This window comes from Arachis hypogaea, chromosome 18 (genome assembly GCF_003086295.3).
Source record: "Arachis hypogaea cultivar Tifrunner chromosome 18, arahy.Tifrunner.gnm2.J5K5, whole genome shotgun sequence".
Lineage (NCBI taxonomy): Eukaryota > Viridiplantae > Streptophyta > Magnoliopsida > Fabales > Fabaceae > Arachis > Arachis hypogaea.
Window position 1 is genome coordinate 128,212,265 of NC_092053.1, and position 15,868 is coordinate 128,228,132.

General features: G+C 29.0%; 1 protein-coding gene across 1 annotated transcript; it reads right to left on the reverse strand.

Annotated features, from left to right (window-relative positions):
- Positions 1–7,871: 7,871 nt before the first annotated feature.
- LOC112771102 (uncharacterized) lies at positions 7,872–15,504 on the reverse strand. Its single transcript, XM_025815721.3, has 11 exons — positions 15,253–15,504; positions 14,913–15,072; positions 13,057–13,170; positions 12,706–12,819; positions 12,421–12,600; positions 12,224–12,303; positions 11,704–11,743; positions 11,473–11,580; positions 10,454–10,534; positions 9,016–9,138; positions 7,872–8,360 (listed from the first exon to the last, which is right to left on the reverse strand). The coding sequence occupies exons 1-11, from the start codon at positions 15,414–15,416 to the stop codon at positions 8,313–8,315; spliced, it is 1,212 nt and encodes a 403-aa protein (XP_025671506.1). The 5' UTR covers positions 15,417–15,504; the 3' UTR covers positions 7,872–8,312.
- Between the last annotated feature and the right edge of the window lie 364 nt (positions 15,505–15,868).

Consider the following 15,868-nt stretch of genomic DNA (forward strand, 5'->3'; position numbering starts at 1 on the left):
TGATGTGCATGTTATCATTAAGTTATAGGAGAGACCATTTATTTTAATAATAAAAAATTTAATAAATTTAAATCGATAGAAAAAAGTATATGATAATTTTATATTTAACATGTTTTTTAAATAAGAATTTTTTTAAAATTTGTTTTAGTTTTTATATAATTTTTTTATTTAATTTATATATAATAGTTTTAGAGATAACAAAGATTAAATATATTGAAAAAGCTTGCTTCTGTTGTCGGAAAAAATTAAAGTTGTCGCCGACTCATGGTAGCAAACTAGCAATTGGATAAGTAACAATTTTACTTTTGACTTTTCATAAACACGTGTAAGATGAATAACATAGAAATGATGTTTGAAACATTTTTGAAATGAAGATGGTAAAAATACTTGTTTATAAAGATATTTTGTTTAAAAGTATAATTTATTTATTTAGCTACATTGTAAATAAAGATAATATTTTTATAAATATCAAAATTTAATTATTTAATGAGTAAAGTATCGTTTTTGTTCTCAATGTTTGGGGTAAATTCTATTTGTGTTCCTAACGTTTAAATCATCTTATTTGTATCTCTAACGTTTGTAAAAGTGATTCAACGTTATTCTGCCGTCAATTACACATCATGAGCACTTTAGTTTGAGTTTTAAAAATCTCTTCTTGAAGTTAGAATACAAAAGTTTAGGATAGAATCGATGATCCACTCCGAAAAATAGTTCATTAAAAGTTAAAATTAATTCCTACAACATTTACATAATGCACTTTTCTAGGGACATAATTGAATCTAAACACAAATAGTGGGTATAATATTAAAATCGAACACATCCAAGTGAGACCGAATTGAGAATGAATACATCCAAGTGAGAATAATTGAAAAATATAATCTGATTTATTAGTATAATTGATAGTAGGATAACATTAAATCACGTTTATAAACGTTAAGGATACAAATAGGACGATTTAAACGTTAAGGACACAAATAGAACTTACCCCAAACATTGAGAATAAAAACGATACTTTACTCTCGTTTAATTCATCATCTAAAAATAAAAAAATATATTTTTACATAAAAATAATTATAAATTCTGGAGACATAAAGAAAAATGAGGTTGTTGGGAGAGAGAAAAAATTGTAAATTTCGTATTATATTTTTGATAATATTAGAGATAATAATTCAGAATTATTTTATTTTATTTAAATATTTATAATTTTATATATGTAATATTTAATTGAAAAATCAATCTAAAATAATTTAAAATTAGTTTATTTTATATTTTAATTATCGTTAAAATAATTAAATAATATTAAATGTATATATAAATATATAATTAACTAACTATAGATATTACATAGTAAAAAATTATTATTTATAGAGTATTATCGAAAACAAAAAAAAGGCTTGAACAGAAATATATCTAAAAAACACGTGTAGGAATTTTCCTTAGTGCAAAGTTGATGTCCTACACGTAATTAATGTAACTAAAGTTTTAGCGTGTGACGTGCAACACTAAATCTCTATCGAATAGTTAATCTAATTTCACTGTATATCTTTTTATAGCTTTAATCTTACATCAGATACAGTAGTTAATTATTAAGTGTGTAACAAATTAATCTTTTTCACGTTCTTTCTAGTCTCATCTAAATATTCTATGATGTGAAATTATATTTTAGAAGATCAATTAAAAAAAATTAAAAAAAAATGATTTCATTTCAATGCTTTAAGTCCGTTCTCTGTTTAATTAGATTTTGATTTAATTTAATTTTATAAATTTATTATATTAATAATCAATTAAAATTTTTATGTATATATTATAATATTATTTAATATATTATATTAATAAATTTTAACATTATCAATAAAAAAATTAACATAATTAATTTAAAATTTTTAAAAATAAAATTAATTAAAAAAATTTATTTTTTTAAAAACGAATTTGACTATTTATTCTATTCTTCTGCCTTTGTAAGAGCAACGACCAAATTAAAATTTCACTATCTCTTTATCATATTAAAATTTATATAAACCAATTCACTCATTGTGTTTTTCAATACATGTGTGTAATCTTTAACTTTCATGATGATAGTATATTTATGAAAATATATAATTATATTAAAAGTTAAATATGTAGTCGATAGAAATAACATTTTCAAAAATATGTGAATTAGCTAGACGAATATAATTGAATTGGATTGATAGGGTAGGATAAGAATGAGTTTAGAAACCGAGATTATATGAGTAGAGTTTAGGTGGAGTTCAAACCCTAACAATAATCAACTTAGATAATGTAGTTATATTAGGAAATAGTCGCTCTAATTTATTGTTAAATTAATAATTGGTTTTGATTGAGATGTATGTTTGTTAAAATAAGGTGACAGATTTATTAAATCAATAATCTCTTTTAATTCTTTTTTTAGTAAGACTGATAATTTGGTTTTTTTACAATATCTTTTAATTTAATAAGCTAAAAATTAATTCATATGGCACATTAAAATTTTATTTAAAGATTTGTCATCAATTAATAAATTAGTATATATATAAGATAAAATTTAAATTTTTTATTTTTATTTAAACAAATAAATAAACTAATTATTCGATAAATTTAAGTTAATTTTTATAAGACTGATAATGATTCTAATTTTGTGATTGATGAAATAATTAATTACTAAAAAAGAATCAATAAACAAAATTTTTAACTAAAACAAGTCCAATCACTTCCTTTTTCAACCTTACTCATTATAAAGAAACATATAAGATGCGTCACGGAAGTATGTTTGCCATTAATCATAAAACTGTGTTTAGAAGAGAGATTGAAATTGAAAAATAGAGATTAAATAAATTTTTTATATTATATTTAGTATAAAATATATTGAATTGAATTATGTCTTAATATTATATTTAGTTTAAGATAAATATAGAGATTGAGAGATATATTTAAAAAGTTAAATGAGAATATTTAAAAAAAATATTCTTAAAATTTTAGTCTCTCTCTTAAAAAATTTTAATCTCTTATATTCTTATTTTCTCAAAATATTTAAGGGACTAAAATTTTATATCTTGATGGTTAATATTAAAATTTTAATTTTAATCTCTAAATATTAAATACAATACCAAATTTTAGTCTCAATTTCTCTGAAAATAAACGTTATCTAATTGTTTATGGACTATGATGAGATACACTTACAAGAAAAAAAACTCTCTTGCTCAATCCAACTCTTGTTGCTAGGGGTGTTTATGGATCGAATCGTATCCGCAGATCTGCGGTAAATATCCGGATCCAACCTGAAAATTGCCGATCCGATCCAATCCGCAAACTGATCGGATCCGATCCGTATCCTTTAAGGATTGGATTACGGATATCTGTTTTGCATCCGCGTATCCGATCTGCAGTTCCGCATAATAATAATTAAAATATATATATATGTTTAGTATTATATTTAATTGTTTGTATGTTTTAGTTTTTTTTGTAATTATTTGTATGTTTTAGTTAGTAGTTATTATTCATATATTGTATTATTTTATTTTTGTTATTTAAAAAAACTTTGATTAAAAATATTTTAGGAATAAATAGATTTTAAAAATGTGAAAAAAATATTGTTGTTGAATTTTTTACATAAAAATATAATTAAAAAAAGAAGGTTCAATTATACCGATATACTCGTTATTCGATCTGCAAATGTGCGAATCGAATCGAATCTAACATTAAAAAACACAAATATCATATCCAATCCGATCCGATGAAAATTGTGCGAATCGAATCGAATTTTCAACCATATTCGATCCGATTCGATCCGCGCATACACCCGTACTTATTGCAGATGGGTTGTACAAACCGATAAAATGTTAAAAATTTCGCTGTATATGTTTGGGTACACTTATGGAGAAAAACAAAAAAAAACTCTTGATTCAACTCGAACTAATTAGATTTTATTAGTTCAATTCTTTTTTTTTTTTTTAACTCAAACCAATCTAAAACATCCATGTTTTAGATAAATTTTAGAAGATGAATAATTTTTGTTAATAATTGATCAACACATTAAATTTTTAACATTTTATTGACAGATAATATACACATATCAATAATTATGTACGAATTGTTTTGTACTTTCTCATGGCTGGGCTGTGGATATCTTTTAACAAATTTTTAACATTTTATTTGACAGATAATATACCTTTTGTCCAAATTTACCAAAAACATTTAGTATTTTTTTTAATTTATCCTTAAACCATGATGATTTTATTGACCCAAATCTCTCAAACTGAAACTTAGTCTTCTTTAATCCTCTTTTCTGTGAAAAAAAGGAAGAATAATAAAAAAGAAAACATAATATTTGAAAAATTAGATCTCATCTCATCTCGCGACACATAACATTTTAAACTAATTGAAAATATACAAAATTATGCCCCTTCTCTTTTCCATTTACAAGATCTTATTGCTAAATTCTCCATAAATCCAGGCCAATTTTACTGAGGCCATCAATCTGACGGCAGATGGGTGGATAGATTTGGTGGTTGAGAGGTGATTGTTGTTAATGACGATGTTGAGTAATAGCAGTGGATTAAAAAAAATAGATTTTTTTAATTTTTTTTAATAATTAAAAGAATAAAATATAATTTTTTATTATTAATTTTATAAATAGAATAAAAAATAAATATAAAAAAATAATAATAAAAATTAAAGATCACACTTTATGTTCTTAATTTTTTTTAATAATCGAGAGAATCTCGGGGTGGAAATGATGTGGGTGGAGTGTGCAATGTGTTAGGGGCTGCGGGCCATGTGGGTGGAACGGTGACAATGGGATGATGATACAGAGATAATAGAAAGGTGGGTTGGGGTTAAACTTGGGGAATAGATAAAGAAAGATAGGAGTGAATTTAAAAAAAAAAAATTTCCGTTAAAATTCAAAAAAATTAGCAATAAAATTAAAATTGAAATTTAGTTCAAACATTGTTCAAAAAATTATTAGAAGTAAGAGTTAAGTATTTAACTATTAAATTAGTACTCGATAAACCGTTCTCAAAATATTTTCGACAAAACAATCCTTAACTCATTTATTAAAAATGTGATAAAATAATCATTAAATATATATTTTTACAAGTGACAAAAAAAATTATGTATTTAATAAATGATTTATCAATTTAATACAAATTTTTGTGATAACATTTGAATAAATATTTAAAAAATATATAAAAAAATTTGGAGCAAAATTTGATTTTAGATTTTTTTATTTTAAAAAAAAATTTGGTCGTTGACAATAATTTTTTTTAAAAAAAAATTACTTTACATAAAATTGCCAAATTTTGAGGATGAAAAGTATTTATTTTTCTAATAATATTTGTAAAAGATTGCATCGAAATATAATCTTTAAAGTCTTTATTTAGAATATATATTTAATATCTAATTTTTTTATTATTTTTTTTAATTTTTTGAGAATTTATTTGTTATTAATATTTTTTGAGGTTATTTTTGTCATAATATAAATTTTTTAATACCATTTAAATAATTTACTCTAGGAGTAATTTCAATTATTTTAAATATCAGAAACAGATGATATTTTGTTATTTCTTGATAATATTATAAAAAGTAACACAGTAGATATGATTTCTCAGGTAGGGATGGCAACACTACCCGAACCTACGGGTACCCACTCCGTCCCTATCCGCTTGGGGCGGGTTTTTATCGGGGCGGGACGGGGTCGGGTTTAGGTGCTATCCGCCCCAGTATATATATAATATATAATTTTAATATATAATATGTGTAATATATATAAAATAATTAGTAAAATAATTGATAATATTGTATCATATTTAAAATTTACTTTAATTTATGTTATGTATGTGACGATGGTTATATAAATTTTGAAATTTAATTTTATTTATTAGATTTTAATAATTATAAGGGCGGGTAGGGGTGGGGCGGATATCCGTGGAGGCGATTAGAGTTCAACCATTTACTACTCACGAATAGGAGCGGAGTAAATTTTATGCAAATTATTGTAAAGCGAAACGAGATCGAATAGAGCAAAAACTCGCCCCTACTCGCCCTGTTACTACCCCTATTCTCAGGTTGCACATCAACCTGTTTTAGTGAGACTATGTATGAGTGGGTAGGTGAGTGAACAAAGATGTGTTTGGATAGTCACGAAATTAGATGTTTTGATTTTGTTTAGCTTCTTGTTATTTCTGCTTTTATTTTCTTTTTTTTAGGTGATTTGTGTTTGTTTGGTTAAACTATAAAATGATCTTATTTTCAATGAATTATTTTAAAAGATCTTTTGAAAAGTAAAAATTATTTTATATTTTAAATGTAAACTTATCGATCTTATTTTATCTTTAAACATATTTTGTATGTTTTAAAAAGGATTTTTTTTCTAAAAGATAAAATTACAACTTTTTAAAAAGATATTTTTTAAATTTTTTAGTGATCTACTTTCATTACAAATATTTTTACAAACATATCAAAAAACATTTAAAGATCTTTTTTATCTTATAGAAGTTTTTATTTTTAACAAAATAATGAGACCTAAATAAGCTTTTTCTCAATGGATAATCCTATGTTGCTTGGTATCTGTTTTACTGATTAGAAAAAGAAAATAATTAGGTCAACATTCATGCACATACAATAATCTTCGTTATCAATGAGTGCAACTAGTGGTGTTATTAGTCTCTAATTAGTTCTGATCATATTAAGAATAAAACAAACAATGATTAAAAAATAAAAAGAAAAAAAACGTTTGATGATTCCTACATGTGGTTCTCAACCAGGTTGGACAAACAAGATGTTGGAAGATTTAAGATATATTCATCAAACACTTCATCAAGGTTGATGACTTATATATCTATATATGGTTAAATTAAAGCCATAACATTTCATAGTAGTATATAGCTTTCTAATGCGGACAAATATTAGAATATGGAGAAATCAAACTTCAAATCATAATTTTTGTCGGTGAAACGTGGTATGTTATTTCCACATCGAAGAGTTGGAATTCAATATTTAGTTGCATGCATAAAACAACATTTTGTCTGTTCAGTGGCTAGGAGTAACATACAAGCATTGGATATATAATTAATAATTGAAGACTATTTGTTTACATTTGATTGAATTGGGTCCCTACTGTTGGGAAAATTTGGTTTTGTCATTAGAGAAAAGCTTTGATTATTTTAATAAAAAATTATCATGTTGAAAAAATGTTAAAATATGGATAAATATACAAAATTCCATGATAATTGATTTTCAATATTTATAAAACATTTTTGCTTCTCTAAAACTCCTACTACACCAAGTTTTTACAAACAAATATCTGACTAAAATTTTTTTAGTGAAAAATAAAGTTGAATGAAAATTATAATTAAATATTTTACCGTTGTATTATCCATCTAGAAAGAGGTTGAGTTTGGGGGGAGGGGGAGGAAAGGCGACAAGTTTAAGACTTTTAAGTATTATTTTAGTGGGATAAGTTGAAATGAAGAAACTCCAACAAGCTCCACTTTGATTGAAATATACACATTTTCAATTGTTATTATGTGTACCACCGACAACTAAAATTCAAAAGAACCATCATATATTCACTTAAAATTAGACTGAAATAATTTTTTTTTATTACACCTTCCGTCAATGCTATCTAATGTTCATGAACAATTGTGAATCCACTGGTAGCGATTCATCCTTTTACCAAGATGATTGAAGACTTTTATATCAGAGCATCACATAAAAGTTATTGAATTGACCATTCATTGACAAATGACAACCGATTTTAGATGCTTTTTGTCTGATATAAGCCTTCGAGTTTCTTCCAGTGTCTCCGCTCATGTCATTCACACTGACCAAAAAACATTCTTAGCCAAATACAGATGAATAATTGCATTTGCATATCTCAAATCAAATTATTGGCATTTTTATTTATCCTGCTAAACTTTTCTCTTCCAAGGCCTTTTGTAATCATGATTGTATTAAAACATTCTTAGTTTGTATTTGCTACGTACATGCCAATATTAATTCTTCAATCAAACCTCTCTATCTCACATTTCACAGCACTTGAAAAACTTGACATCATAACTGTTTACCAGGATAGTGTATGCAACCTTGGTAAATTCTTAGGACAGAGGGGTGAGTCACAATGGACCAGTTAATAACCGAGTCTTTTCTTAGTTAGAGCTTTTCCTAGATAGCACTATCACAATACACACTTCCTTTTAGTAACCATCGGCTTTATACAATTGAGAGTTATTGGATGAACACGGAATCACTTTGCTATGACTGAATCTGCGATACACTATTATGGGAAACTCACATTTCAAGGCTGTAATCAACTCTTACTCCCAACTTTGACTACGAAACCTCTCATTCTTGGCGCATTCTACCTGGCCATTGAAGAGATGTATTTAATTAGAGGGGGAAAAAGTAAAGAAAATGACAATAAGCCATCTTTCACATACAGTAACAATAGTACAATACATCGGGTTGGTATCACTCTCTTTGTTGGTATTCACTGTTAGGCAATGTTTGGTCGGATTGACTAGAGAAATGAAAAAAAAAATTCTCCACATCTTGTAAATGAGAAATATAGAAAAGAATAATGAATGTGCCATGAGATAGAAAATTCTTGTATTTTATACACTACCAAAAAGTCTGGGACACTGGCGACAAAACATTACTCTTGACTCTTGAGACCACCAATGTTATAAGCGGGCAGCATCCTCCCCTCAAAAGGTTCAAAATTCGCTGTAATTTCATAATTTGGCTGTTTTTCTTGTTAATTGTGGAAGTATTTGTTTTCTTTCAAATATTGTGATTTTTATTTAAATATCTAACTCCTCCTGAATTACTCTTAAGTCTTAATTTTATTGATGATGTGTCAGACAAACAGAAACACGGGACATAGCTATCAATTATGGAAGGAAGGAAAAGGTCCCATGAATATTACCAAATGCATAAATGGCACAAAATTTCAACAAAACGACAACTTAACTATGCAGCACCTGCTCTACTGTGCGTTTGAATAGGGAAAAAGCTTACCTGAAAAGCCTTTAACAGAGAATAGCAACGTTTTTGTTCACCCACAGCCGCAGCATACCTATTCTTAATATCATTACGTACTCTCTCCTCTTCTTCAAGCCCTAATTGAACCTTATCTAGCTTCTGCATACATGAATGTGATACTTGAAGTTAAACCTCTCGATCATGGGAAGTAAATCTAACGATTGAATAAAAGGTATAGCCAGATTAAAAGAAAAATTCACAATCTAACTTTTTTTGGTAGAAACCAAAGGGAAATGCACCATTATGTTCAAGCTAGGAAAAACCACATCATGGTTGGACCAGGCCTTGCATCTGAAATTTCTAAGCAACCTTTGTAGCTGCCATAAAATGACGAGGTTTCCATTCGTACACCATGATGCTAAACATGCCAACTCAGCTCACCGTAAACAAAGATAAACCTAAGGGCTAAAGTAAATCACGAATTGAAATTTTGGGGTCCGTTGGCTCACTTGAAATTTCAGGGTCAATTTGAAGCACGATGCAAATTTCAGGGGACATTTTGGGTATTCACTTAGAAATAGTTCTTTGAATAATTTTGCAAAGGACATATAGGTCTCTAAAGAAAAAGAAATATCAAATAAATCCTTGAAAAAAGTACTAATTAAGTCCCTGAAAAATTACAATGCTGGACATATATTTCATCCTTTTGTTAGATGCCAATAAATCTAGTACTACAATTTTCTAGGGACCTGATACCTTTTTTCCTTTACGAACTTATAAGTTCACCAAAAAAATTTCTCAAGGACTTATTTGGTAACTCTTTTCTTTAAAAACTAATAAATCTATTACAAAATTTTTCAGGGACCTACCTGTCCTATATTACTCTCTATTTTCATTGTCTCCAAAAAATTCTCATTAGATTAAATATCAACTTAAAATATTTATTACCAAAACACTAACGAACAGGACTTAATTAGCAACCCATGCCAACAGACGAATACAACTTTGATATTATATGCCTTTTAAAACAGCTTCTAACAGTTGATTGTGAAGTTTCAATTAAAATGTCAATAGAGCTTTTTTTGTAACTTCATAAAAAATGCTTGCAAAAAAATGGCAATTAATAAGCCCAAGTTGCTTCTAAAAGCTTCTGCAGTTACTAAATAAATTAATAAAAGGTAATGCAAATTTTTTCAAGGCTGCAGAAACACTATATGAATATTCGACCTTTTTTTAAGTTCAATAGTTAAATTTAACATGTTTATAAGGCAGCGTAACTAAGGAAATTAAGTTCAGCATGCTGACGCAAAATTTCTAGTGGGAAAAAGGATTTAATATCCCCAGTACAGCATAAACAGACAAGGATCTTTATACAATATGATAGTGATACAGGGACACATCATGCAATAAAGATCTCATGCTGCAGTTAACCATTTAAAATTTATCATTTATGCATGACAGAAAATAGTATTACCTGTTGACTGCCCTTGACAATTCCTTCCATGGAATGAACAAGTTTTGCACGACCATCCATACTACTGAAGGCCTCTTGAAACTGCAGTTAATTCAAAAAAATGCAGAAACCAAAACTTGTTCGGATAACATTAACAAAAATATGCTTTGGTCTTAACAAGTAAGATGACTAATGTTAGATTAAACAACTCTAGTTATCTTCCAACGCTACAGCCTTTGAGTTTATAAAGCCTCATGAGACAATATTCTATAGAAGCTCATTGACAAAAAATTTCTTAGAATTTCCAAACCCAAAGTATACTAAGATATTTTCCTCTGTTAGCACCAAAATTTATAACGCACGTTGCACAATTAGATAGCTAAATGGTAGCAAGTGCTCACTATTCATATACATCTAAAATAATGAGATTTTAATACTAATTATTGTTCTAATAACCCAGAATAGAGTCAAATAGAGAATAACTACAATTTTTGTGATAGAACACTATGGTATTGCTTGACCCATGTAACTAACCCTAATTAATGGGACAAGGTTAGTTATATTGCTGTTATTGTTGATTTCATACAGTTGCATAAAGAATCCAACGGTCATAGTACAAAACAGAAGAAAAGATGCAGATCACTTATTCTTCATATCAAATTACTACAATTATTAATGCAGCTTAAGTTCTAGTTTTACCATAGATGATATTTGAGCTAAAAGAAACACTAAGGATAGTGCAATAAGACAAAATGCAAAAGGTCTAACAAGATGAAATGAAATATCAATAAGAGTAAAACACGAAGAACAACAAAAATAAAAAGCAAGGCCATAACATGTGACAGCAGAGCATATATACAACAACAACAAAGCCTTGTCCCACTAAGTGGGGCAGAGCATATATACAAGCAGAAAAATAGTAGACAAGGTACAAAATTTGTGAATTAACTTGTTTAAGAGAGAAAATCACACAAGAATCATCAAAGCAAATATTAAGAAAAAAAAAATGTACACCATGCTCTAAATTCTCCAACAAGTACCTGTGAAATGATTGAATTCAATAAGGATGTTTCCTTTAGCATCAATTCTTTCATTTCCAAAAGAGCATTGTAGGTAGCATAGTATTTACGGGTTTGTCGATGTTTTCCCTGTACATTGCAAATACCATACAATCAAGAACAATTAGAACTAGCGCATATATGATTGGATAGGTAACAAATGAAAAAAATTACTCTCCCAATAAGAGTTTAATATCAAAAGAATCTATGAACCTGGATTTGAGCATACAGTTCTGAGAGCCGGCGTTCATACCTGCACCAAGCCACCAACACAAATAAGAGACATCAAGTAAATAATATATTTTAAGGAACTAGTTTCGACATTCTCATGTAGCCAATCCTATCAACATGCATGGAATTACTTACCCACACTCAATCTCTACAGTTAATGTCTTTATCATCTTATTTTGTATTACATGCACATAAATAGCAGGGAGATAATTCCAACATGAATAAATATATTTTTGAGACTACCAGGCTTAGTTTAAATGATCGATGCAAACATTGTGATCTAATAAGAATGAAAAGAAGAATAATAACAAACAATTTTTCATTGAATTGTAACCATTGTGATCTCTTTTATGTCCTGGAAAGAAACCTTCCTAAGTAGTTTTGGAAACAAGAAAACCAGGAAAATATTAAACATCATTCAGCAAATAGCTAAATACTTCTACAATGACAATGGAGATAATCTAAAAAATTGAAAGGTGAAACTGTGAATGAACACGCATACTGGTTGATCTCTGACTGGCATGGTAGGTCATCGATCTGTCGTCTCATTGCCAGAATATCCCTCAGCTTAGCAGCAAGTTGCTAACAGAAAGGAACACGGAATTTATGTTAATTGGAAGAGGGGCACAAGCAAGGATGTCACAAAACCAAGAATCAAAACAGATCAGGAAGCAGGTCCACTTGCAAAAAGTAGTTTACCTTTTTCTCCAAATGAACTTTTTCATGTAATTCACTTATAGAATGATGTAGCCCATCCGAGAGGCTCTTGCTATCACAATCATTTGCTATTTTTGCCTCTAATTCATTGATCTCAGCTAGAAGTTCTGAATGTTCAGAATCACAATTAGACTGAAAGTGGTCTTCCTGCCTTTCAAGATCCTGCAAAAGAGGGAATAACATAAGCAACACAAAAATCATGAATGAGTTGAATTATACTGCTGTTTGAAAATTCAAATGTTAAATTAAATTGATCGAGAGAATCACCTTCAAAGACGTCATTAAGGATATGAGCTTCTGTACCACAGAATCAGCACCCTCCTTGTTGATTCGGTTTCGTATATGATCTAACTGTTCCAAAACATTTGTCTTCCTGTGTTTCTGCAGTACAATATAAGAAGCAAAATAATAGCAAAGATGAATAAACACATGCAGAACATAGATGTCTATATTTAACACAGAATATAGGGGAAAAAATGGAAGTGGATTATTGATCATCAATTTCTATAAACCTTAACCAGTGTAGAAAACTAACAATCAAGTAAGATTACAGAAAAGCGGTGGGGGCACTCATAGAGGAACCCAGTTCACGTTTAAAATCACAGCCATCTCACCAACCAGTTCATCCAAGTTTTCAGTCAATGTCTTTATGGAAATTTCTGCTTTCTCTAACTCCTTGTCGAGCCCCCACAGTGACTGTTCATCCCCTTGAACAACATGTTCAGAGTGAACCTAGGGTTCCATAGAATACCAAAAGTAAGCACCATGTTAAAACATATGATAGCACAAGATAAATGCAAAGCAATATAGCAAGTCATACTAAAAACTCAGAATAACTGAAATAGCATGCTGAGCCGCTAGCTTACATCTCGTTTTAATTTTTAAAAATAAAAAATAAAAAAGGTAGACCCTTTCATCAACCAGTGTTATCAGGGTGAGTTATTGACATTTGATTTGACCTATTATGTTTTTCAAGATCACATTCACATCATAAATCCAAAATACTAAAAGAGCGTTAATATTAGGATGCGTTATTTGCTAATTGTCTATTATGATAGTTGTTATACTGGTCACAACACATGGTTAATTGATTTTCTTGTATCAGTTTGCTGGTTAGCTATTCCAAACCAAACACACTCTGTATGTTCTTCTTTACCTTCAAATCAATTCATGTTTCTCTGTTTCTTTTCTAATCACAAAATTAAGTCAATACTCGATATATGTCCAAGTTCCAACAACCTCATCTTTAAGCCTTTCACCACCTTATGAGATACACGAAAGGCAATAGTCATAGTTTATTTTTCTCAGCCGAATCATGACTGTCCCCAAAGGCTTTTTCTGATGCAGATTGTGCAATTGCATGGGTACTAGGAGATCTATGACTAGCTAAGCAACCATCTCTTCCTTGTCCCCCTGTTGAAGCTGAATATTGGGCTTTGGCAACTATGGTGAATGAAGTTTCTTGGCCGGTAAATTTGCGGAAGAATCATGATGTTGATGTTGGTTTAACTTATGGTCTTTTGTGATAACCAGACAGCCACTCACCTCTCAACCAACTTTACATTTCATGAATGCTCCAAGCATGTGGAGATTGATAACCATTCCATCCAAAATGGTTGCTTATATGTTGCACAAAGCTAGTTCAAGTCAAGTGTCATTATCAACAGGCAAATTCACTCACTACACCAGTGACAGATGCACAGTTCCATGGTCTCATTCTTCAGTTGGGTGCTCTCAATATCTGTGATCCAACTTGAGAAGTATTAGGATAAGTTATTGTCATATTCTGTCATGGTAATCAATAGCTGTTAAGTCAGTTACACCAGATGGTTAGTTAGCTTCCATCAGTTTGGTTATCGGCTTTTCCTGCGAATACACTATATATTATTCGTTTATATCAAATGGGTAAAATATACATTTTGTCCCTGAAGTTTGCCAACAGTTTCAAAAAGATCCCTAAATTTTATTTTGTTCCAATTTTGTCCCAAAAGTTTTTTTGTATCAAATATACCATTGGCAGGTAATTTTTCAAGAAACTTAGGACCAATTCAGCAATAACTTCACAAGTCCACACAACTTCAGATTAGCATATTAGAACAGAAATGTTTCTTAAAACTAAAAAGCCTGTTTATTTTATCACTTTTAATTTCAAACAACAAAAAATTAATTTCTATGCACTTAAACCCAATTAAATTGTATAAAAGTTTCAAATCAACATAGAAAACTACATACTACAGTAACAATCTATCATAATTTCTGACTCGTAGTTTTTTTCTGGTTGAGAGTGTACAACCTTTTTATACTATAAGTGCATAGTAACTAATCTCTTAAACAAATACATACAAAAAATTTAAATACTTCATTAATTTAAATAACTGAAGGAAGAAACTTTTTTTTTTAAAAGTCCAATAATAACAAAGAGTGGAATCCGAAGTCCAAACATGCTATAAATAGTAAAAATCTTATAACCATACCTCACCAGGTTCTTGTGTTGATCGAACACGTAGCGTAAGCCATTGCACTACAGGGAGAATAGCTTCAGTATCAAGATCTCGAACATGAGAGGATCGAAGATAGTGCGGGCATCCTACTGATCTCAGAGCTTCCTCAATGAACTCTGCATTGTCACCACCTCTGGAATACGAGACAATCAATAATCACTGTTACTAGGAACAATTCACAAAATTGAAATGTAAGAGCGCACGAATCAAAAGAAAAATGAAATAAATAAATAAAGAGGGAGTTAGTGAGATTGAATTTGAACGCCAAAAGATGAAACCCTAAGCAGTTGCAAGGTTTGATAGAGATACTCGCGTTATGGTGGAATAGGAGGCGTCCAGGGAGGCGAAGCACCAGGAAAGGCCGTGGGCGATTTTGTGAGACGGCGGCGCGTCGGAGTTTACGGCTTCAACGTAACCGGCGGAGAAAAAGAGATCTAGAATCTGGTGAAGAGTGGAGGAGTCTTCGTTGTCTTCCATGCTGCTTCGTTCGACTCTCGCCGGAGCCGCTAATGAATGACGGGATGGACTGTTCTTGTCTTGAAGTAGTAAGTAGCAACAACTAGTAAATGACAATTTATTATTATTATTATTATTATTATTATTATTATTATTATTATTATTATTATTATTATTTAACTAATGTATGTGCTCCTCAAAATTATCAAATAAAAATTTTTTATACAAAAATATAAAATTTAATTTTTTTTAATTATTCTGTTAATTTCATCTAATTTTAACAAATTTTTAATTTATTATTTAAAACTTTGTATTAGATCTTTATGTTAGATAAAACACAATAGTTTTAAAATATTTATTTTTAGAATATTTTATAATTTATTCTTTATTAAATACAAAAATGATATTTCGAATTAAAATTGCATTTTTTACAAAAATAGTTAAAAAGAGCTTATTGAAAGTTTTTATATAAT